A 20,407-nucleotide genomic window follows, 5' to 3' on the forward strand; every position below is an offset into this window, starting at 1 on the left:
CTCATCCATCCCCGAGGCGTTGTGGAAAAATGACAATTGTACATTGATTTTTAAAAACAAAAGAGCCGGTAGAGAAACACAAGCAAACAATCATAATCGGACAAGGCATGTATACAATGTGCATGGCGTTATCAATGATGAGATCTAAAATGTTTTGACGAATTGATGAGCTGCAGCCCGCAGCTGCAGCATGACATGGATTAGAACCAAAGAAAAAAAAAAACCAAGTTCCAGGTATGAAAGTATTTTGAGGTTTGATAAAACGATAATAATAAAAAAATCAAAGAATGACAGATAATTAGATATCATCGCCAATGGAAACCTGGACTTGCTCGCCTGGCTTAAAGGGAGGAAGGCCTGTTAAAAGTGATCATCATCAGCTCCATTCAACAACTAAAAAGAAAAAAAAAAGACTTACCGAGATATGGACAACTCGAGCACCTAAACGCATCTCCCAGGTAACAACTACCACAGCTGCTCGTCTTCTTGGCTTCTGCTCTCTTATCCACCGGCCAGATACCTTCCATCCCCTCCGTCGCCTTCTTGAGGTTCTCCGGTATATCATCATCGCCTTCCAAAAAGAATGCCTTTTGGGCTTCCTTGACAGCTGCCGACGTCTGAGCATCCTCCTCCTGCTCAAGCTCCTTCAACCCACACGTGCAATCCTTGCATGCCCTGCGTCGCTTGACGGGCTTCCCATTCTCTGCGGGGAACACGCACTCGGGCCGGGTGCGGTCTGCAGGAGTCAAGAGCGATTTACCACCGTCAGGAATAAGGGGAGAGTCAATCGCCCAAAGAGCAGCTTTGCGAGCCTTGTCCCCATTCCGACGGAGCTGTAGAGGACGAGCGCCACCTAGAGTGACAGATGTTGAGCTGGAAGGCGCGGGTGAGGGGACCGATGTGACGGTAGGAAGTGAGGGCGCGCTAGGTGATGTATAGGCAAGCGTAGATGGAGAAGGCGTAGGCAGGATGGGAGTGAATGAATGAGAAGCAAGGGCGGCATGTAACGTGCCAAGTTGGGACTCTGCGTCAGCCGGGATATGTATGAATATCTGGGTAGATGGTGGAATAGCAGGAAGCAGATTGGGCGGGAGAGGAAGAGGCAGGACAAGATGAATGGTGAGAGGGGGAGGGGGAAGAGTGGTGGCTAAGGAGCGGGCAAATGAGTTATGGGCTATTTGAGGCAAGTAAAAGAGGGATATACGTACCGTTATCCAAGATGCGGTCTACCATCTCACCTTGTACCAAGGAGGAGGGCGATGCGGCAGATTTGAGACTTGTGATGATGGCCTGGTACTCGGGGGCTCTTTGCATGGAGCCAAGCACGAGCTGGGTGGCGGGAGTGGAGGAGTGGCCGGGAGCAGCCGGGGGCACGGGGGCAGGCATGGTGGGCGTGGAGTGGGTGGATGGATGGTTAGGGAAGTGGGCGGTCACTAGGCGGTGGAAGAAGGGATGGGAAAAGAAAGGAAGAACAATAGACGAGAGAAATTCTCTATGCCATATACATGGAAATGACGATTAATAAAATGCCTTGGCTGACTCACGCAATTAGCATCCTCCGAATTGGATCCCTTCCCACGACCTTACAAATCTTCCTCCTTACGTACGCCTCCACTATCCTTTATGCAACTTTGTTACGTAATGCATTCTAGCACTTACCAACTGGTTAATCTGCTTTTTCCTGCATGAGAAAGCCAAGTACACAAAACGTGGAAAAGGGACAGGCAAAACCATGTACCCGCCCGCCTGTACTGTAGTTGTCTCGAAACATCATCGAAGAGCGCACAAAATTCATGCCGACAAGAAATGCACGTGATTTGTCGCGTTGAAGAGCGCGCACAGTGGGAACATTTTTATTTTCCTCGGTCACTTTTTTTAAACTCTTCGGTCCCTTTCGCGTGCCATTCGCGTCCAGAACCCAAAATACAAAAAATCCATGTTTACACGCACAATTTAAACGCGAGAAATTCCTTCTTTCCCCCGAGGAGGAGTACGCGTAAAATCCCGTTGGTGATTTTTAAATGAAATCAAACCAACCGGGATCCAGAACGGGGGATCTCGGTATCTCGCTTTTTCGGAAAATTGTGGAGTACTAGTAGTGGAGGGGTGGGACGCGCCAAACACATGGGTCGTGAGTGGGAACAAGGCACAAGTGAGCTCCAAAGTGAGCTCACACCGGACTCTAGTCACGCCATACTGCGACATGCAATGTATAAAAGAATGCATGAACCTGGTAATCCCCAGGACCTATATTCTTTCACCCACCAATCATTCATTCCCCTCCGTGATATCCCAGATCAACACCTGGCAGAGCATAAACAGCATTATCACTTGCCGCTCCATACCTTGCACCTTATCAGATAAACGACGGTGCCCTCCACTTCTTCCCCTCGCACTTGCTGCGCCCCCTGCCAATTTACCTTTACGTGCCAATTGTCAAGCATGGCTTCAATTGCTCAGCCCATCGACTTCCCTTCCCGTCCCTCTTATTCCACTACAACTTCTCCGTCGAGCTCACCTTCTCGCTCCAACTCGTACGACCTGTCTTCCAGCCCTAAAACGGGTACCAGCCCAGGTCAGCACCCTTGCCCGCACTTGAGCGAATTTGTACAAAGCTTGTACAAAGCCTGGGGCTCAAAAACAGACACTCAGGGAAGGCGACGATGGTGAAAGATGCTCATCCGCTGTGAAGCGCATCTTGTCATATAGTCTTGAGACTATAGAGGGACAAATATAGGGGCTAAGGTCAAAGGTAAGTCTCTCAAATAGTAAGCGGGTGCAATAGCTGATTCGGGCTCCTCCTGTTGTTCACAGACCCCCCAACAAATCAAATAGAGTTGTATCCACGTTGTGAAAGACTTGCCTAGCAATGATCACACTTCATAATCAATCACTACATTAGCATGTCAAATACGTATCTTATTTTTATGATTGTTTTTCGGACAGTTTTCTCTAGTCTTTCATCATCCTGTAGCTTGTACTTGCCCATGTACTTATTTTCTCGACGCTTTATCATCTGCTACTTTGTTCTTTATACATTTCTTATGGCGCCATTATATCTACATCTTTTGCCGTCTCAAGGACCCTACCATCATATCTGAAGAAAGCAGTGTACCATATACATATGAAGACGACAAGACTGTAGAGGTGACATCGATTTTTCATCGGTATACAGGTTTCACCATTCATATGCCACAGACTTGCGAATATGTATAGTCAGTGATAATACTGGAGATCTATGCAGTATCTTGGAGCGTCCCGGTTGGTGTTGCACGATAGTAGGTGGCTATCACGAGAAAGTGGTTACGGACCGGACTACTGGTAAGATGGATGTACTGGTACTGTACACGCTCAGTAGCCGGTAGCCAGCTTATGCAGCGAAAGATCTGCCCATCTGGATTCCCAACAAAGCCTGACCATCAATTAACGTTCATACCGCACAGGCCCTCAACCCCCAAGATTGTGTTGCGTCGGGTAAGGAGGATCAATCAAGATCTAGTCGATAAATACACACATAACCTTTGTGTAGAGCCGATCGTGAGGTTGACAGAGAGAGTCTTGGAGGGGTCTGCCGGCGCTGAGTTCACCTTTTTAGCCTCGCTCGATGCTTCAAATGCTTTCAACCGTGTAGATAGGGCCGAGATGGCAGCTGCGGTCAAGACCCATGGGCCGACGCTTTGGAGGACTTGCAAATGGGCTTATGGCGACTCGTCATACCTCGTGTGTGGCGACAAAGTCCTTCAATCCTCTCAAGGTGTTCGACAGGGTGACCCCTTCGGCCCTCTCTTCTTCTCGATCACCCTCCGACCAACCCTGAACGCCCTCTGCCAATCCCTAGGTCCGTCCACGCAAGCGCTCGCGTACCTCGACGACATCTACCTCTTCCCAAACGACTCGCAAGTCCTCAGCAAAACAACCCAATTCCTCGCCGACAAACAGCACATCATCAAACTCAATGAAAGAAATGCAAGTTAATCAGCTTCGAGGAGATCAGGCAGGACGGCTTCAAGATGCTAGGGACGATGGTAGGAGGTAAAGAGAAGCGGGCGGAGTTTCTGGAAGGCAGGATTCGGAGGGAAATTGTTAAATGAATGATTGAGGACTGGTACGGATGCTCAGCTTCCTTTCTAACCAAAGTCAGATGAGGAAAGCCATCCGGTACCAAGCCACTATGGACTTATATATCTATCTATGCTCACCACTACAAGCTAAATGATATAATACTATCCACCTCGCTAATCTGTAAGCACACCATCGGTGACCCAATCTGACATCATGGCCTCCTTTTCTAAGTTATCACAATCTCCACCTCGCTACCATTCTCCCAACACTCTGGTCTCCATGACCGCACCCTGATCGGCTCCTCCATCCCTGTCTGTCGCTTCTGAGGGTCGGATTCACCTCTAGGTCACGACGAGCTATGCCGAGCACGAAACCCCTGGACCCAGCGCCGACACGACGCCATCAACCGGTCATCTTCCAACACCTCAAGCAAATCCAAGGTGCCATGGTCGAAATTGAGCCGCACAGGCTGTCAGGGCAAAGGAGAAACGACCTTCGGGTCAGAGGTTCCAGTGCACTAGCCTTCGCCGATTATGACCTCAAGGTTTACTCCCTCGGTGACCGCGACGCGCGAAGCACAGTCCCCCCCTGCACCCCCAACAGCAAACTGGCCGACTTCTGCCTGGATTGGTGCGTAAATCGGCATGACAAGGTGGGCCAGGTCGTCGCCAAGAATGCTCCGAAGGTCACTGGTGGTGTCTTCAAACCGATAATTCTATCCACTGGTGGACTGGTGGGCAAGAGCACGGCGGACGAGTGGAAGGACTGGAGGCAGGCGATACCGGCAGGTGCTTTTGAGAGGATGGAGAAGAGAATTGGTGCCGAGTCGGTGAAAGCAAGAGCGAGGACGCTTGTCTTGTAGAGGAAGAGGCGTTAGCGGCGAGGAGAGTGAGGTTGAATGATTTTTTAAAAGTTGTTATTTAAGTAGTTTTTTAATTCGGGTAGCATACACGACAACCCACTAAGTTAAACAACGCAAACATGCAACCTCTATAACCCCCAAGATTGTGTTGCATCGGGTAAGGAGGATCAATCAAGATCTAGTCGATAAATACACACATAACCTTTGGTCACTGATCGACTATTACAAGAAGTCACCTCTTCTTGTCCCATGTCCGGAGTCCTGATCTTTACGCAGATCAGTCTGCACACACAGCAAAACAGGGTTGCCTGGATTCATATCTTCTATCTTCTTCTTTTATCATTTTTAGCCACTGATAATATTCAAAACTATGGACTATGTATGTACGAAGATGGCTGGTGAAGTCGTGATGAGAAGTGTTTGGGTGAGGGTCTTTTCTTTTCTACTGTCAATTATCAACCTTCGGGCTCTGGTATTAGTAGCCTCTACATTATTGTTATACAGTACCTGTTGCATCGCAATAGACAATAGCCTTCTGGTGTCTCTGCCTGGCGTGCTGTGGTATCTTGCCCGGTGAGAGACTGCGTCGATAGCTAAGTAATCGCATGTCAAAGTTGGTATCGCATAGTCCTATGATAGTAGTAGGCAGTAAATAAGGACTGAACTACTATCAAGTCGTCCACATACGCTTTTATCTGCAAACTGCAGCTTTGATTGACGCCTTCAAATGTCAAAAATTGTGCACTGACATTTTATTGCCGATTTTAGCAAGCATCATCCGGCATCTGCCCCATCATTCATCACCACAGACCGACGAATGCTTGTCGTGCAGCACCGTGCATGCATCGTCGTGTTTTATATAGCTAAACAGAAACTATATTTGTTGTGTACTCTTTTAGTGCCCATATAATGGTTTATTGTACATGAGCTACAGACTATAGTAAACACTTTATTGCACAGTACTTGCCTACGGTCCCTGTACAGGTCCAACACTTTACTAGAAAAGACAATCATTAAAGTGACCGAGTAGGGGTTGCAGGTGCAAGTCTGACCGCGTAGCATAATAGCAGTGTTACATTACATGGGGCCGTGCGGTATAACCTAAAAAAAACCCAGATTTGGTGATGAATGATGCATGAATTTGATGGATGGCCCTTGGGCGTCCTGCAGAACACGGGTCACGGACCACGGGTCACAAACATCAAACCGACACATCTCTAATCTGTGTGTTGTTGCGCTGTTCACTGCCGGGCACTGGAACCTTCCGCCGATCGGGGCAGCATCAGCCTGGTGTGGAATTCCAAGGCGTCGAAATTTTGCACCAAGATCAGCTACTAGATGCAGAACCATCCCCGCCATCAACCAGCAGCAGGGCGAGGACACTACACCACCGATTCCATCCCCCGACGCCTTCTTACTAGTGTTTCATAGAGGCCGCGCCGCCCTCTTTGTTTCTCTTTTGTTTTTCCCCCTCGTCCACTTACTCTCTCGTTCCCACTCCTCACTAGACCTCACCATAAACAAATTTATATCACCTCTGACCCCTTCCTCATCATCCAAAGGCTCAACAAAGGTCCTCATCAGTTATCATTCCCCTTTGAAAGGACCTTCATTTGGCCCAGAAATCGACAGTCACTGAACATCCTTTTGCTTCATTCTTTTTCACCTGGTGAGTACGCGTCTCGCACGCACTCTCCATCCTTAACGTTAGGGCAGCATAAAGGGCTCCAGCCTTGCTGCATTGCTGTCAGTGTATTGATTATGTGATGTGCACCGGATGATATCGCTGACGATTGCCACTCACCATTCATATTCTACGCACACTGCCTTCAATCGGTACTTGCCGGCACACACACAATCCTCTTACACACTTTCTCTTTGTCCGCTGTGTCTTTCGTGCTTTACAAACCTCCTCTGCCCACTATGTTAGCCAGCTTACCTTGTCCACATTCGCCAGAGTGGAAAGTAAACTGCATACACACGAAACCATACAGTACTGCCATTCATGTGCAGTATTGTAGGTTGATTGATAAGCTCTATTATCTATTCAGTTCGTTGTACGATACAACCAGAAGTAAGGCAAAAGAGTTTATATCCATCAAAGAGTACTCACTTTAAATCATCTTCTTCTCCCTTCAAAGTTACCTTTTCAGAAAGAAATTGTTTTCAGAAGAGGTACCGCCAGCCAACATCCACAGCAGATAACCACCAAATCTTCTTCACTCGCGTTTTTTAGATAACCCTTTTGTGCCAATCCTTTCGCTAAGATAAGAATCTACCAGTGAGTTGTTTTACTTGGAGAATAACAACCGTTATTGAGGATTCTTGATACAGGAGTAACAACACGGCAGCCAAGGCATACTGACCGCCTTCGAAAAGTCTTGGTTCTTCACTGTGAGTCGATTCTCAATCTTTTCTTTCTTACTATGCGTCTCTCTGCCATAGTTCTGCGGTAGGAAAAAAACCAGCGCACTTGGTATAGCAGTCAGTCTTCTTTGAGCTGAGAATGCCATAAATGTTCACATGCCACCGACGTTGGCGTCTTCTGACCACTATCATTGATACCTTTGGGTCGAACTTTAATGCCTTTGGGCCAAAGGCGGCTCACATCCACGGTACTATCTCCCTAGATTTCCACCAATATCATTCCCTTTGTCTTCTCGTATCCTTCAGAGTCGGAATGTTAGCTGACTCACTGTTCTGGTCTGTTGCCTTCACCGTCATCTCTCCCTTTAAACTGGCACTCGTCAACATCCTGCTTCCTTCAATCACACGGCATCCATTTTCTGATGTTTCCAGGTCTCTCGGGTTTCGTACCTCGTAGACACCCATATTGCTCCAAGATAATAGACAGTACAGCTCTCGGCGACCTTGCATCATCTGCTTCACATTTCCTTTGTCCACTCACAGCTTTCTCGACACCTCTCTTCCCGCGCCTGACCGAGGAGATCCATCAGAAAGTACGAACTTGTAAGTGAAACACACTTCCCTAGAGAATCCTTGCTTCTCCAAGGGGGTGACTGCGTCAATCCACACAGGATTGGGGCGAACAGATGAGCTGACTCTGCCTTTTACTAGTAGACCTAAACGCCAGTCGTTTACTGGTAGACCTAAACGCCATTTATTGACTGCCTCGTCCTTTTAACGGACGTCCTGTACACCTTCATTCCTGTTTTTCCACCACCTTTTTAATTTGTCCTTTCATCGACCTACGGTATCCTTGCTTATCATCCGTACTCCGTCGACTCAGAAGTCAGACATAGCTTACCATGACTTCAATGATTCACTCGCAGTCCTTCGACGGCGATCGTAGTCAGAGTGGTCTGCATACCTCCCCTGCGGCATCACCTCGCAGTGGTCGTCCTCACCCCCAATCGTCTCTTCACATTGCTCCTCAAAGCACGTACTCTCCTCCTCTGCCAACCCAATCGCCTCATCCGATCTCTGCGTACTCGATTCAAGCCTATCGTCCGTATCCTCAAGGCGTATCTTTACAGCTCCCGAATCTCATGAACAGCACTTACCCAAGCACGGCGCCGGCCTTGCCATTTTACCCCGCTGATCCTACGCCGATGTATGATTCTCGCGGTCCTCAGCAAATGATCCGAACAATCTCCCATGCACATCCTATGAATTCCGCTACCGAACAAACAGTTTCTTCACGGTATTCTTCTTCACCTCATAGCGCTCATGAGCACCTGACAGATATACTTCCAATCACAGGGGGTGGTCAGCCAAACCCTTGGGGTCACCCTGCTTTTCATATTCAGACAGAAGATGACCGTTCCGCCAACCCATCTATGTTTGGTCCGGGTGGCGATTACTCAATGTCCCGTTCCACTTCGGGCGCTAGCGACGGTGGGCACGATACGACCAGATTGCTCACGCCAAGTCTTGATTATCGTTCCGATCGTAGAAGCCCTCACGAACTTGATTTGCGAAAAGTATCTGATAGCTTGGGCGACAAAAAGCACTTTTCTCAAGTGGCATTTACCCCTCACTTTGATCTCCAGTCACACTCCCTTGGGTTAGGTCCTCACCCACAGCCTGAAAATATGTTCTTCAGTGATCGGGGATATAGCAACACATCTTTCAACCTATCGTCCGAAAGGGGCGCAGGGAAAGATACAGGTCTCGCAGGTGAGACGGAGTATGAAAGGGAAAGGGCTGAGCAAATCATGAACAATAGAAAGTTGTTGGAGGATGTAGGGCTTGGAAGTCATAGTGTAAGTCGAGCTGTTTGCCATTCTTTGTGGCAAGTTTAATATTTGTCTTGGTAGTTGGACTTTGGGTCCCGCCATATGAGCGGCACAGTGAACAGTGATGCGAAGAAGAATAAGAAGGTCTCCACATCGGCCAAAAAGCGCCTTCAATTGGAAGGACCTGGTGAGTATCAAAGTAAGCTTTCTTCTCTTTTAGATCGAGTATTGCTAACATACAGCTGTTCAGTGCGAGCCTCACCAAGGATTAGATCCATGGGCCGCAGCATCTCATACGCTAATCTCGATGGCGGATCAAGGAGCGATAATGATGAATATTCATCCGAACAGGATCCAGAAGAAGAAGAAGAGGAATTCAGGCCATCCAAGAGGTCCAGAGGCCAAACGGGGTTCAGACAGACATCTTCCTATTCCCAATCAAGCAACAAGGTGCGTCAATTCTTATGGTTGTCTTTTTGACGATTACTGACAAAGTTATAGGCGTCATTCAAGCCTCAGCTTTCCCTGTGGGGTCTCCTTCAGGTATATCCCGAAATTCCGCATCTCTTCCCTCTCTTTTATTACACACTCAACAATGATTTGACCATTAATTCTGACTCTGTGCCTCTCATTGGTTCCATTCCTTCCAATTGCACACCGCTGGCGAAGGCTGAGACCCTTCAGGCATATTTCCATCGAGGGCGACGTGTGCTGTCACAGTTAGATGTTTTCACGTCCAGGTGCGACCGTAAATACGAAGGGCCCGATGTCAGGTGGCCCGAGCTGGATTATCATACGAGGATAGCCATCCGAGACGTCCGGCGAAAGGTGGTTGAGCGATGTGAAAATTACAAATATACTCGACGGGATATTCTGGACAAGTGAGTCCCCGCTCGGAGATGGAATCATTTGATGCGTTTGCGTTATACTGATAATACTCCCAGGCATGTGGGAAAGGGTAAATGGCAGCCCATTGAACAGGGAATGATCGAGTGGCGCGCGGGCATGGCCGTGAATGACCCCGCCAATGATCTCGCCAATGTCACATTAACCTTGCCCACCCCTCCTCCAAACGCCTATGGGCAGCAGATACGGCAACAAACCACACCTGCCCTCTACAGTAATAGGGCGTTCAAATCATTCCCTCAAGGTCGACGAACTACTTCCGTTGCGCCTCGCTCTGTGAGCGTCATTATGGCTGAGCCTGATGAACAGGCGCACTTCACCTACCCCCCTACTGCCAACTCAGCAGTCGAATTTTATGGATATGCTCCTCAGCAAACCCCGATCCCTCCGATGTATGGTGAGGATCAGGTCCCTATGAGTGTGCAGATGCCGGAGTCTGTGACCACAGGGCCAACGGGGGCCAGCTTGGACCAGGCGAATAAAGAATCAAGCGCCAGTTGGGGCGAGCCAAGGGGTCTCAAAAGGGCCAGAGACGACGACCAGACTGGCCTTTCACCTGACAGCGAAGAATGAAGCCATTATAACAAGAAACATCCGGTGACAGCAACCAAAGACGAATGGTAGAAATGGCAGTTTAGCAACGTGTCCGCCGAGACATTTGATCACTTTTACCCACCGTTCAGTAGCTTTAACATTTCCCTTTTTCCCTTCGTGTACATATAAATTTGCCGAACGAGATTAAGTGTGATTATCTGCTTGAGTATAGATTCCACCCGGCCGAGTAAACTAGCATGTAGTATAGTAATATCCCCCAAGTTGCCTGGGAAACTGGCCTCAACGGCGTCGTCGACTTGTATGAGTATCATTAATGGATACGCAATTTCGAGTGAGCATCGGTAATTATGTGAGATAATAGAGGGTGTATGCATTTATCGGACATGATGATGTTGTTTGACGTTGCAAGATGAGAAAAGCGGGACGGGGATAAGAATGTATTAGTATGTGAAGAACAACGATAGCAAGCGATGATTCCGATGGAAATCCGTGAGGAGCGGGACCAAATGATAAATAATTACATTCATGGATTTGTCGCTCTGCGTCCGCTTGAAACAGCAACAAAACCATTTCCGCTAATTCACTTTGCGTTTAGGTCATTTAATTGCTATTACCAAGCATACTTGGAATCATCCAGCAAACAAGTCCCCAACTGCCATGGAGTTTTCCAATTTTGAAGGGGCATCACAGGTACGCCTCGTCCTCCCTTTATCCTTATCTCTTGCCTCCCATTCATCGGCGCACAGTAATCACTGACGATAATTGACAGTATGGTCCGGACATCGATGATAACACTTCATTATACTCGTCAATTCCGCCTTCAGTAGTGACAGCACCGACTATCAGTGGCGATATTGCTAGTCAGCTAGGCGACCTTAATCTCGGCGAAACTACGTCAGGACATGCAGCAGCCGGTCAAGGCTATATAGACGATTTTGACGAGGAAATAGAGCGAAATTCATTTGGAGAAGGGGTCGAGCATGCTTGCAGGTGAGTATAGTTAGTGATCATAAGCTAGTTCATGGCGTTGATGTGGGATTTTAGCTACTGTGGCATTCATAATCCCCAATGTGTTGTCAAGGTAGGTGTCATTCCTTTCATGAAATTCAGTATCAGTATTTATTCGAACTGCATAGTGTCTTCACTGTAATAAATGGTTCTGCAATTCCCGTGGCAATACATCTGCTTCGCATATCGTAAATCATCTAGTCAAGGCGAAGCACAAAGAAGTGATCCTACACAAGGAAAGCGCTCTTGGAGATACCATCCCAGAATGTAAGTTGACACTTGTACTTTTGAAATAAAGCTAAATAGTTCATACCAGGCTACAACTGTGGCAGTAAAAATGTGTTTATGCTAGGGTTCATTCCCGCGAAAAGTGACACTGTTGTTGTTTTACTCTGCCGGCAAGTTTTATCTGATCTTTTTCCCCATTTGCCGCTCACACTCTTACAGGCAACCTTGTGCAGCCTTGACGAGCTCCCGGGATATCAATTGGGATACCTCACAGTGGTCAGCTATCATCGATGATCGTCAATTTCTCTCTTGGCTTGTCAAAGTACCATCAGAGGCTGAACAGCTTCGAGCGAGACAAATTTCTTTGGCCCAAATATCAAAACTTGAAGAACTTTGGAGAGAAAATCCCAATGCAAAGCTTGAGGATGCGGAAGCACAGTCTGGCGAGGAGGAGATGCAACCAATCTTGCTCAAGTGAGTTTCTTTGTTCCCAAACTTTTCTTTTTTTTGCTAATGGATGTGTCATAGATATGAGGATGCGTACCAATATCAGAACATTCTCGGTCCTCTGGTCAAAGTTGAAGCTGATTATGACAAGCGTATGAAAGAATCCCAAACTGAGAATGATATTACGATACGGTGGGATATGGGTCTCAATCAAAAGCGTCTCGCTTGGTTTTGCATGCCGAAACTCGAAAGCGGAGAAGTTAGATTGGCGGTAGGTGATGAGTTGAAGCTCAAATTTGCCGGGACGACCAGCAGCGTCGGAATCAAAGGTCTCCAGGCGTTCAACAAAGCAGGTTGGGGAAGTTCTGGAGATGCTGTCTGGGAGGGAGTTGGAAGTGTCGTCAAGATACCGAATAGTAAGTGTGTAATTGTATGGCTTGGCTGGAAGCCTAATATAATAATTTAAGATGCGTCGGACGAAATCTGCTTGGAGCTTCGGAGAAATGACGGGGTGCCTTTCGATTGCACTCACGGCTTCTCTGTCGACTTTATTTGGAAATCAACCAGTTTCGACAGGATGCAGGCGGCCATGAAGACGTTTGCCATCGACGAGAAGAGTGTCAGCGGCTATATCGTGAGATTTTCCTTGCCCTTCCAGAAAAGCAAGTATCTGACGAGTTTTTTCAGTACCATAAATTGCTCGGACACGAAGTTGAACCCCAAGTGCTACGCACCCAAATGCCCAAACGTTTTGCTGCCCCTAACCTTCCGGAGCTTAACCATTCGCAGATGTCCGCTGTCAAAGCCGTATTGCAAAAACCCCTGAGTCTCATTCAAGGCCCTCCAGGAACCGGGAAAACGGTGACTTCTGCTTCTATCGTATATCACCTCGCCAAGATGAATCCTGGTCAGGTTTTGGTATGCGCGCCTTCCAACGTAGCTGTTGACCATCTTTGCGAAAAGATTCACCAGACGGGTCTCAAGGTTGTGCGATTAGCAGCCAAATCACGAGAAGCGCTCGATTCATCGGTTGACTTTCTCTCCCTTCACAGTCAAGTAGCCAACGCAGACACGCATCACGAGTTGCAGAAACTCATTCAACTGAGAAATGACCAAGGAGAATTAAGTCAAAGCGATGAAAGAAAGTATAAGACATTGGTCAAGGCGTGTGAGAAGGACATTTTGAACGCGGCAGATGTTATCTGCACTACGTGTGTCGGTGCTGGTGATCCCAGGCTGGCAAAGTTCAAATTTAGAACAGTTTTGATCGATGAAGCTACCCAGTCTGCCGAGCCTGGTGAGTTTGTTTCCTCACTGGCACTGGACGTTATTTTCCAAAAGAAAACTGATGAACCTCTGTAGAATGCATGATCCCACTTGTTATGGGGTGTAAACAAGCTGTACTGGTAGGGGATCACCAACAATTGGGACCGGTCATTATGAACAAAAAAGCAGCTCGCGCTGGTCTTTCGCAATCCCTGTTCGAACGACTCGTCATCCTGGGTAACCACCCTATCCGACTGCAAGTGCAATATCGGATGCACCCCTGCCTTTCCGAGTTTTCGTCCAACCTGTTCTACGAGGGCACTTTGCAGAATGGTGTCACGGCGCCGGAAAGGCTGCGTAAGAATGTAGATTTCCCCTGGCCAGTTGCGGACACCCCAATGTTCTTCCATCAGAACCTGGGTACAGAGGAAATATCATCAAGCGGAACATCTTTCCTCAACAGAACCGAAGCTTCCAACGTTGAAAAGATGGTGACCAAATTCTTCAAGTCTGGCGTCTTACCCAATCAAATTGGTGTTATTACACCTTACGAAGGACAACGATCGTACATTGCGTCGTACATGCAGCTGCACGGCTCGCTGAAAAAGGATCTGTACAAAGAGGTCGAGGTGGCGAGTGTGGATGCGTTCCAGGGTCGTGAGAAGGATTATATCATCTTGAGTTGTGTGAGAAGCAATGAGCACCAGGGTATCGGTTTTTTGAATGATCCCAGAAGACTGAATGTGGCTCTTACGCGTGCCAAGTACGGCGTGGTGATTTTGGGTAATCCAAAGGTGCTGAGCAAGGTAAAGTTTTAATCCCACGGTCAGCGGTATTGTTTTTTTAAACTTGGCACTGACTTTTTTTTTTGGTAATGTTTAGCATCCTCTTTGGCTTTACCTCCTTTCCCACTACAAGGAGAAGGGATGTTTTGTTGAAGGTCCTCTCAGTAACCTTCAACCGAGTATGGTCCAGTTCAGCCGGCCGAAAAAGTCTTTGGCGGCGGCTATGGACCCTTTCAAGAGACGTGAGACTTCTGCTGTTGAATTTCTCAGCAAGAGTGAGTTTTGGTTATTCATTTTTTTTTTTTTTAAATTGGATGTACCGGACTTGAAAATAACAATGAACCCATTGTAGATATCGGTCATGGACAAGGAGGGCAATCCGCTGCCGCAAGTCGTTTCGACCCTGCGTATTACCGTACCCATAACCCTCTTTCCTTTATCCCGCCTGATGCGCAATCAGTAGTCAGCCAAGCAATGACCAGCTCTGCTTTCCCGTTATTTGGCAGTGTCGGTGGTGTTAGTGGTGGCGGCGGTGGTGTTGGCGGTGTTGGCGGCCACGGTGGGAAGAACAAGACGTATACGGGGTACGCTTCAAGCGTCGTCTCGCAGCAACCGATGGACGGCGGTACCGCTGGCGCCGTTTTACCTCCTAGAGCAGGACAATCACAATTTGACAGGTTTGCCAATGTCGTCGGGGCGGGTGGGGGCATGGGCGGGGTTGGGGTTGGGTCCATGGGGAAAGGGAGGCGGCTTTCGATTGGGAGCGAGGCGGCAAGCGCGTCCATGTATGCTTACGGCTACAAGGCGGGCGAGGACGATACGCAGAGTATCGCACCGAGCCAGGCAGGCATGACAGAGTTTTAGGAAGAAAAAAAAAAAACAGTGGGAAAGAGATTTAGGTACTATCTCAGCGGTGAATATCGACCTTTTTCGAGCCTATCCGAATTGGCATTTTTTTGTTGCGATAAAATGTCAAATTGTGGCTATATTGAAGAAGCGGTAGTGCTACGTTTTGGAGTCGGTCCGGTAGCGATTGCCTCTGCACCGCCTCTTTCGTCGGGAAGGTGTGGGTGTGGGAGTGGGAGTGGGTGTGGGCGTTAGCGAGCTTGGAGAAGAGGGACGTGGGGGGTTGAGAGTGGTGAAAGTTTGGAGGGAAAGAAAATGTGCTTGCTCGTTGTGTTTACGTTATGACCCCTTTATAGGTTATAGATGACCATGCACTTTTCCTCTTTGAGTTCAACTCTAGATTTCATAGCGCGCCCAAGACCCAGAATGTGTGGTACGACTAGGAATGTTTATTGGCTTTTTTTCTTTTTTTTTTCTCCAACCAAAACCCAATTGGCTGGACGTCCACCCCCTTCCCCTCCCAAAATACCCATCCCAATGTCTACCCCCTTCCCCTCCCAAAATACTCATCCCATGCTGAGTTTCTCACCATTATCCTCTCCACTTGGTATACTCTGCCATAATCAACTAATACCACCAAAAAGAGTAAGCTTTTTTGACAAAAAAAAAACGGATAATGAAAAAAGAGTTGGTAGGGGGGACGTACTTCGTTGAAGACGAGGGTGAAAATGGTATGCGGCGTGATCCTCAAGAAATGGGCGGTTGTGCCTGCGAACAACGAGTCAGCCGTCAGCCCCAATGCGCTTTAAGAAATGAAGGAGGAAACAAAAAAAAAAAAAAAACACACCTTTGTACCACCCGGCGATACCTTCAGCCTTGAATGTCTTCCAGAGGCAGTCAAAGGGATTCGTATAAAGAGCGCCGCGGACTTTACCAGTGATGGGATCTTTGATTGTGTTTTCTGCAAATTTTCAATTTCCGTGTGAGCTTTTTTTCCGGGGAGCTTTTTTAAAAAAAAAATCAAGAAAAAAAGAGAATGAAGGGGGGTAGCTAACGATTGTACATCCTTGTGAGAGCCTGCGCAGGGTGCAAAGAAAAGAAAAAAGTTAGTCATTCCGGGATATTTCTTTCTAGGTGTTTTGCCTTTGCAGACTTTTGAGACGCACAGTATCAGGAGGCTGCATGGCGATGCAAACACAAACACCGGAGACAGAACTTGCAGCGAGGAATGTCCAGAAACTGTCGGCGGCCATACCGGCGGAAGAGACGAGGTAGTGTTTGCTCAAGTTGTATGACGGTAATTGGACAGATGATCCCTATGACATTGTCAAATGATGAATTTTTCGAGTGGATGGATAAAAGTTGACTGACCATGGCAGTACGCAAGATGGCGGTGCTGACACCTCGCCAGAGACCAAAGAAGCCGTCGGATTTGAGGATTGTGCGGAGGGCATCAAACGAGTTTTTGTAGTAGTGCTGGGCGCCAACGGGGATATGGGGAGAGTAGGCTTGCATACGAGCCTTGATAAGGAAGAGTGGGGAACCAAGAGACGCTTAGATTTGTTGGTTGGTTAGCAAGGGGACATCAAAGATGGGTAAATAGGGAAAAAAAGTACCTCCGATACAGCCGGTAACAGCACCGGCGGTGATGGCAGTGATGAACACGCCTTCATTAGGATCTTTTCCTATAGCTCTGTTGAAAAGTCTCCGGCAAGGTTCGTATAAACCTAATCGAGAGCCATTAAGAAGGGTCTGTCAAGGGGTTGGTGTCAGCGGCAAGGGTGGTAGCTGGTGATAGGCAAGGGCGGGCGCACCTGGTAGCCATACTAGACGGCGTAAAAGGACATTAGCAAGAGCACCGAATGAGGCGTCGGATATTTGATTGAAAGCTTACGGCGGGCACCAAGCCTCGTTGGAGACCGCGTATACCTTCGTGCTGCCATGTTTTCCTGAATACGTCGAGGACATTGCGGTATACTCTGGGTGCGGAGGGGTCGTTTCTCTGGAGCTCGCCCTGGAGCTGGAGACGGGTCTTCATTGTCTCGGGGATGTTGGCTGGGTGGTGAGCGGGGGCGGCGGGCGGGCTGCGGGGCGTGCTTACTGATTGTGACTGCGCCGCATCCTGCGAGGCCGCCGCAGAGGAAGCTCTCGAGGAGGGAGAGGGGCTGCTGCTGTGTCATGGGGGGCGGGGGGAGACACAGTGGAGATGCGCAGGGCATACTCGACATAGCATGGTGGATGTATTGTTACGTAATGATAGCGGGCGGTCTTTTCTATTGATACTATTCAGTGGCCGTTGTACATTGCGCATCCGCACCGCCATGTCCTCGCGCGGCTCCCCCTCTGCGAAGCGCCCCGGCTCCCCCCGCGCGCCCTCCCCCCCCGCCAAGCGCCACCAGCCCGCGCCCCTCGACATCGCCGCCATCCGCGCCCAGCTCGCTGCGAAGAAGGCCGCCCTCCAGAACACCGCCGCCCCCGCCGCCCCCGGCCCCGCCTCGCTCCCCCCCAAACCCCCCGCCCACGCCGATGTCGCACACAAGCTCGCAGCCGCCAAGGCCCGCATAGAAGCACTCAATGCCCGTGCAGCAAATCCGTACCTCTCCGGCGCGCCTTCCCTCCCCGCCGCCCCCTCCCCCCCTGCCCCCGCCCCCGCCCCCCAGCCGAGCGTCACCTCCATCGCCCTCCACCCCCTGCTCATGGGCGGCGATGCCCAGCAGCCCGCCGCCCAGGCAGACAGGAACGAAAAGCGCGCCATGCGTGACCGCTACAGGACGATGGCGCCCAAGTTTACCTCTGTAAGGGCCAACGCCAGTGTCGCCGCATCCCAAACCCCTTCCCGCGCCTCGCCCGCCGTCGCCCCCGCCCCGGTACTCAATCCGTATGCGGCCGGGTCTGCCGCCAACTCGCCTGCGCCAGACGAGGAAAGAGCGCCCGCGCGTAAATCCAAAAAGCTCCAGTTCAGCAGGGCCGGTAAATATGTCGAGCAGGGCGAGCAGCTGCGGAATGAACAAAAGATGGAGGCCCTGAGGCAAAGGATTGCAGAGGCTAGCAGGAAGGCTGGTCTCGACAGCGAATTCGATACCCTCGAACGGAGTCTCAAGGTTTGCTTCTTTTTTTTGGGCGTGGAAAGGCGCGAGCTGACCTGCCCGTTCTGCAGCGACAGCCTCCGCCGGCCGTCGAATGGTGGGACGAAGCCATTCTTCCCAGCGGCATCACATACGAAGACGACCTCGAGTCTGCCTACGCCAACCTGTCCACCTCTTCCGACTCTCTCATCACCCACCTCGTTCTTCATCCTATCCCTATCCCCGCACCCATGGACCGCAGACAACCTGAGCGCGGTCTTATGCTGACCAAGAAGGAGCAAAAGAAGATGCGACGACAGCGACGCCAGGCTGAGCTCGAAGACAAGCGTGACCGTCAAAAGATGGGTTTGCTGCCGCCTGACCCCCCCAAAGTCAGACTGGCTAACCTGATGAAGGTGCTTACCTCGGATGCCGTTCAAGACCCGACAAAGGTAGAGGCAAAGGTCAGGAAGGAAGTGGCTATGAGGGCGTATAAACATGAAAAGGATAATCAAGAGCGGAAGCTGACTGCCGAGGAGAGAAAGGAAAAGGAGTATAATCAAATGGTCGCCAGGGAGAGGAATGGAATTCGCGGTGCCGTGTTCAAGTACGTCGGATTTTTTTTTCAATCATTAATTTCTTTCCCACTAACCTGCCCTTGTTATATAGGATCAAGTATCTGACCAACGGTCGACACAAATTCAAGGTCCGCGAAACTGCAAAGGCCGATCTTCTTTCCGGCATCTGCATCTTCCATCCTTCCTTTGCCCTCGTCATGGTCGAAGGAGTCGAAAAGTCCATCAAGCATTTTAAGCGTCTCATGCTCTCACGTATCGACTGGACCGAACAAGCACGGCCCATGGCTGACGGTGATGGCGGTGAGGATGCGGATGCTCATGCGGATGATCATGCTCCCGGCTCTGATACAGAGATGGATACCCGCATGAACAACAAGGAGGGCGAGCAAGATTTAGCGGATAACAAGTGTGAACTCATTTGGGAAGGCGAACTGCCGGAGCGCGTGTTTAAAATGTTTAGAGCGAGGCATGTGGAGACGGATAGCAAGGCGAAAGAATGGTTGACTCCGAGGTTTGAAGGGATGTGGGATTTGGCCAAGAGGTGGCAGTGGGCAGGGGAGGACCTCTAGACTTTTTTTATTTAGTATACTTGTGGGTATGGATGCATGGATTATAACATGAAAAAAAAAAAAACTACAATCTTGACACATGCAGGTCATTTCTAGAAAGTATGGCAAGCCGGGCCCTTTGCCCAAACGGGAGTAGGGAAAAAATAACTAGTTGTTGGTGGATGTTTGATCTCCACAGTTGAGACACTATGAAAAGGTCATCATTTTATCCCCTTCCCCCCACCTCTCCTTTTTCTTTAAACCTTGCAAGAAAAAAAAAACGCACCTTGTAAAAGATTGTACTTCCTTCATCTGCAGACCGAAGCTGCATCTCCTTGTAACTAAGACCGATATGACCACACTTTTGACATTTTTCTTGGGCCTACCAAAAAGAAAAAAAAAACGCACGGCAAACCGTTTTCTGATCAGCAAGCAAACCTCCAACCAGGCCATGATCTAAAACCAAACTCACAACAGGATCTCTTCCCTTTGCAGCCTCTCCTGCATCAAGTTTATTCTGCACCAATGCCCGCTTTGATCTTAGACTACTTGGGAAAGCGTTGGGCGAAGAATACGTCTTGGTCGGCAAGTTTTCGTAAGCTAATTTCCGGGCACCATCATCCAGCAATCAGCAAAAAAACTAAAAAAAAAAAAAAAAAAAACTAGTGATTCTTTACTTACAAGAAGCAGGTTCCAGCCTTCCGCACTGGCTACAGGCAATCTCATTTTGATCATCCTTGGGCAAATCTAAAAGCGTGCCGCATGCGGGGCAGAAGAGTAATGAACCTATCCTGTGGGCGGATACTCTTGTAGGAGCCATCGAGAGTGAGTATACGGCTGATCGGGGTGCGAAGTGAGGTGAGCTAGTTGGTGTAGTTGGAGAGAGGTCTCTGCGAAACGGGGGGGGAATGTGATACGGGCGGGGCGTGGGTGCTTGGTGAAAGAATGGCAGCGTCAAAAAAAAAAAAAAGACAGCTTGTGTGGAGGTTTCTGTCAAAAATACAAAAAAATGCTTCCATTCCGAGTTGCCTACTACTAATAGACTAACTATT

The 20,407-nt window shown here is 49.0% G+C and overlaps 7 protein-coding genes and 1 non-coding gene; 4 read left to right on the top strand and 4 right to left on the bottom strand.

Moving 5' to 3' along the window:
• Nucleotides 1-60: 60 nt before the first annotated feature.
• On the bottom strand, nucleotides 61-1,687 carry CNAG_01802 (Fe-S cluster assembly protein DRE2). XM_012197377.1 has 4 exons: nucleotides 1,660-1,687; nucleotides 1,209-1,530; nucleotides 419-1,147; nucleotides 61-357 (listed from the first exon to the last, which is right to left on the bottom strand). The coding sequence occupies exons 2-4, from the start codon at nucleotides 1,384-1,386 to the stop codon at nucleotides 299-301; spliced, it is 966 nt and encodes a 321-aa protein (XP_012052767.1). The 5' UTR covers nucleotides 1,387-1,530; nucleotides 1,660-1,687; the 3' UTR covers nucleotides 61-298.
• A 544-nt stretch (nucleotides 1,688-2,231) lies between these two features.
• CNAG_01803 (hypothetical protein) lies at nucleotides 2,232-3,259 on the top strand. XM_012197378.1 has 2 exons: nucleotides 2,232-2,752; nucleotides 2,815-3,259. The coding sequence occupies exon 1, from the start codon at nucleotides 2,443-2,445 to the stop codon at nucleotides 2,668-2,670; it is 228 nt and encodes a 75-aa protein (XP_012052768.1). The 5' UTR covers nucleotides 2,232-2,442; the 3' UTR covers nucleotides 2,671-2,752; nucleotides 2,815-3,259.
• Nucleotides 3,260-6,006: 2,747 nt separating this feature from the next.
• CNAG_13007 lies at nucleotides 6,007-11,020 on the bottom strand. XR_001046313.1 has 7 exons: nucleotides 10,706-11,020; nucleotides 9,364-10,585; nucleotides 8,193-9,307; nucleotides 7,621-8,133; nucleotides 7,038-7,550; nucleotides 6,729-6,960; nucleotides 6,007-6,660 (listed from the first exon to the last, which is right to left on the bottom strand). It is a non-coding gene; the product is annotated as a hypothetical RNA (non-coding RNA).
• On the top strand, nucleotides 7,292-10,602 carry CNAG_01806 (hypothetical protein; the record flags this gene model as incomplete). Its single annotated transcript, XM_012197379.1, has 5 exons — nucleotides 7,292-9,150; nucleotides 9,205-9,310; nucleotides 9,374-9,573; nucleotides 9,625-10,004; nucleotides 10,068-10,602. The coding sequence occupies exons 1-5, from the start codon at nucleotides 8,194-8,196 to the stop codon at nucleotides 10,600-10,602; spliced, it is 2,178 nt and encodes a 725-aa protein (XP_012052769.1). The 5' UTR covers nucleotides 7,292-8,193.
• A 119-nt stretch (nucleotides 11,021-11,139) lies between the features above and the next one.
• Nucleotides 11,140-15,556, top strand: CNAG_01807 (ATP-dependent helicase). XM_012197380.1 has 12 exons: nucleotides 11,140-11,274; nucleotides 11,354-11,574; nucleotides 11,629-11,665; nucleotides 11,721-11,859; nucleotides 11,909-11,990; nucleotides 12,040-12,294; nucleotides 12,349-12,683; nucleotides 12,735-12,901; nucleotides 12,955-13,564; nucleotides 13,630-14,339; nucleotides 14,416-14,593; nucleotides 14,671-15,556. The coding sequence occupies exons 1-12, from the start codon at nucleotides 11,242-11,244 to the stop codon at nucleotides 15,180-15,182; spliced, it is 3,279 nt and encodes a 1,092-aa protein (XP_012052770.1). The 5' UTR covers nucleotides 11,140-11,241; the 3' UTR covers nucleotides 15,183-15,556.
• Nucleotides 12,136-17,387, bottom strand: CNAG_01808 (solute carrier family 25, member 34/35). XM_012197381.1 has 11 exons: nucleotides 17,266-17,387; nucleotides 17,059-17,219; nucleotides 16,979-16,990; nucleotides 16,781-16,916; nucleotides 16,536-16,717; nucleotides 16,331-16,480; nucleotides 16,220-16,241; nucleotides 16,012-16,125; nucleotides 15,871-15,932; nucleotides 14,394-15,791; nucleotides 12,136-14,330 (listed from the first exon to the last, which is right to left on the bottom strand). Exons 1-10 carry the CDS (start codon nucleotides 17,342-17,344, stop codon nucleotides 15,756-15,758), a joined length of 954 nt encoding a protein of 317 aa, XP_012052771.1. The 5' UTR covers nucleotides 17,345-17,387; the 3' UTR covers nucleotides 12,136-14,330; nucleotides 14,394-15,755.
• An 86-nt stretch (nucleotides 17,388-17,473) lies between these two features.
• On the top strand, nucleotides 17,474-19,432 carry CNAG_01809 (U4/U6 small nuclear ribonucleoprotein PRP3). Its single transcript, XM_012197382.1, has 3 exons — nucleotides 17,474-18,265; nucleotides 18,322-18,836; nucleotides 18,899-19,432. The coding sequence occupies exons 1-3, from the start codon at nucleotides 17,486-17,488 to the stop codon at nucleotides 19,374-19,376; spliced, it is 1,773 nt and encodes a 590-aa protein (XP_012052772.1). The 5' UTR covers nucleotides 17,474-17,485; the 3' UTR covers nucleotides 19,377-19,432.
• On the bottom strand, nucleotides 19,387-20,357 carry CNAG_01810 (DNA-directed RNA polymerase I subunit RPA12). XM_012197383.1 has 4 exons: nucleotides 20,037-20,357; nucleotides 19,828-19,955; nucleotides 19,642-19,737; nucleotides 19,387-19,562 (listed from the first exon to the last, which is right to left on the bottom strand). Exons 1-4 carry the CDS (start codon nucleotides 20,173-20,175, stop codon nucleotides 19,524-19,526), a joined length of 402 nt encoding a protein of 133 aa, XP_012052773.1. The 5' UTR covers nucleotides 20,176-20,357; the 3' UTR covers nucleotides 19,387-19,523.
• Nucleotides 20,358-20,407: the final 50 nt, after the last annotated feature.

Source organism: Cryptococcus neoformans, chromosome 11, assembly GCF_000149245.1.
Source record: "Cryptococcus neoformans var. grubii H99 chromosome 11, complete sequence".
Taxonomy (NCBI): Eukaryota; Fungi; Basidiomycota; class Tremellomycetes; order Tremellales; family Cryptococcaceae; genus Cryptococcus; species Cryptococcus neoformans.

Bases quoted from the DNA above. Each gene is read 5' to 3' on its own strand.
- CNAG_01807 (XM_012197380.1), top strand. From the start codon at position 11,242: ATGGAGTTTTCCAATTTTGAAGGGGCATCACAG. The intron at 12,295-12,348 runs GTGAGTTTCTTT...GATGTGTCATAG, and splicing joins ATGCAACCAATCTTGCTCAA to ATATGAGGATGCGTACCAAT. The intron at 14,594-14,670 runs GTGAGTTTTGGT...AACCCATTGTAG, and splicing joins TGTTGAATTTCTCAGCAAGA to ATATCGGTCATGGACAAGGA.
- CNAG_01810 (XM_012197383.1), bottom strand. From the start codon at position 20,175: ATGGCTCCTACAAGAGTATCCGCCCACAGGATAGGTTCATTACTCTTC. The intron at 19,956-20,036 runs GTAAGTAAAGAA...CCCGGAAATTAG, and splicing joins AAGGCTGGAACCTGCTTCTT to CTTACGAAAACTTGCCGACC. The intron at 19,563-19,641 runs GTGCGTTTTTTT...ACCTTTTCATAG, and splicing joins GAAGTACAATCTTTTACAAG to TGTCTCAACTGTGGAGATCA.
- CNAG_01803 (XM_012197378.1), top strand. From the start codon at position 2,443: ATGGCTTCAATTGCTCAGCCCATCGACTTCCCTTCCCGTCCCTCTTAT.
- CNAG_01808 (XM_012197381.1), bottom strand. From the start codon at position 17,344: ATGACACAGCAGCAGCCCCTCTCCCTCCTCGAGAGCTTCCTCTGCGGC. The intron at 16,718-16,780 runs GTACTTTTTTTC...AACAAATCTAAG, and splicing joins TGTTACCGGCTGTATCGGAG to CGTCTCTTGGTTCCCCACTC. The intron at 16,126-16,219 runs GTTAGCTACCCC...GAAAATTTGCAG, and splicing joins TCTCACAAGGATGTACAATC to AAAACACAATCAAAGATCCC.
- CNAG_01809 (XM_012197382.1), top strand. From the start codon at position 17,486: ATGTCCTCGCGCGGCTCCCCCTCTGCGAAGCGCCCCGGCTCCCCCCGC. The intron at 18,266-18,321 runs GTTTGCTTCTTT...CCCGTTCTGCAG, and splicing joins CCCTCGAACGGAGTCTCAAG to CGACAGCCTCCGCCGGCCGT. The intron at 18,837-18,898 runs GTACGTCGGATT...CTTGTTATATAG, and splicing joins ATTCGCGGTGCCGTGTTCAA to GATCAAGTATCTGACCAACG.
- CNAG_01802 (XM_012197377.1), bottom strand. From the start codon at position 1,386: ATGCCTGCCCCCGTGCCCCCGGCTGCTCCCGGCCACTCCTCCACTCCC. The intron at 1,148-1,208 runs GTACGTATATCC...CCCGCTCCTTAG, and splicing joins AGACCGCATCTTGGATAACG to CCACCACTCTTCCCCCTCCC. The intron at 358-418 runs GTAAGTCTTTTT...CACTTTTAACAG, and splicing joins CTCGAGTTGTCCATATCTCG to GCCTTCCTCCCTTTAAGCCA.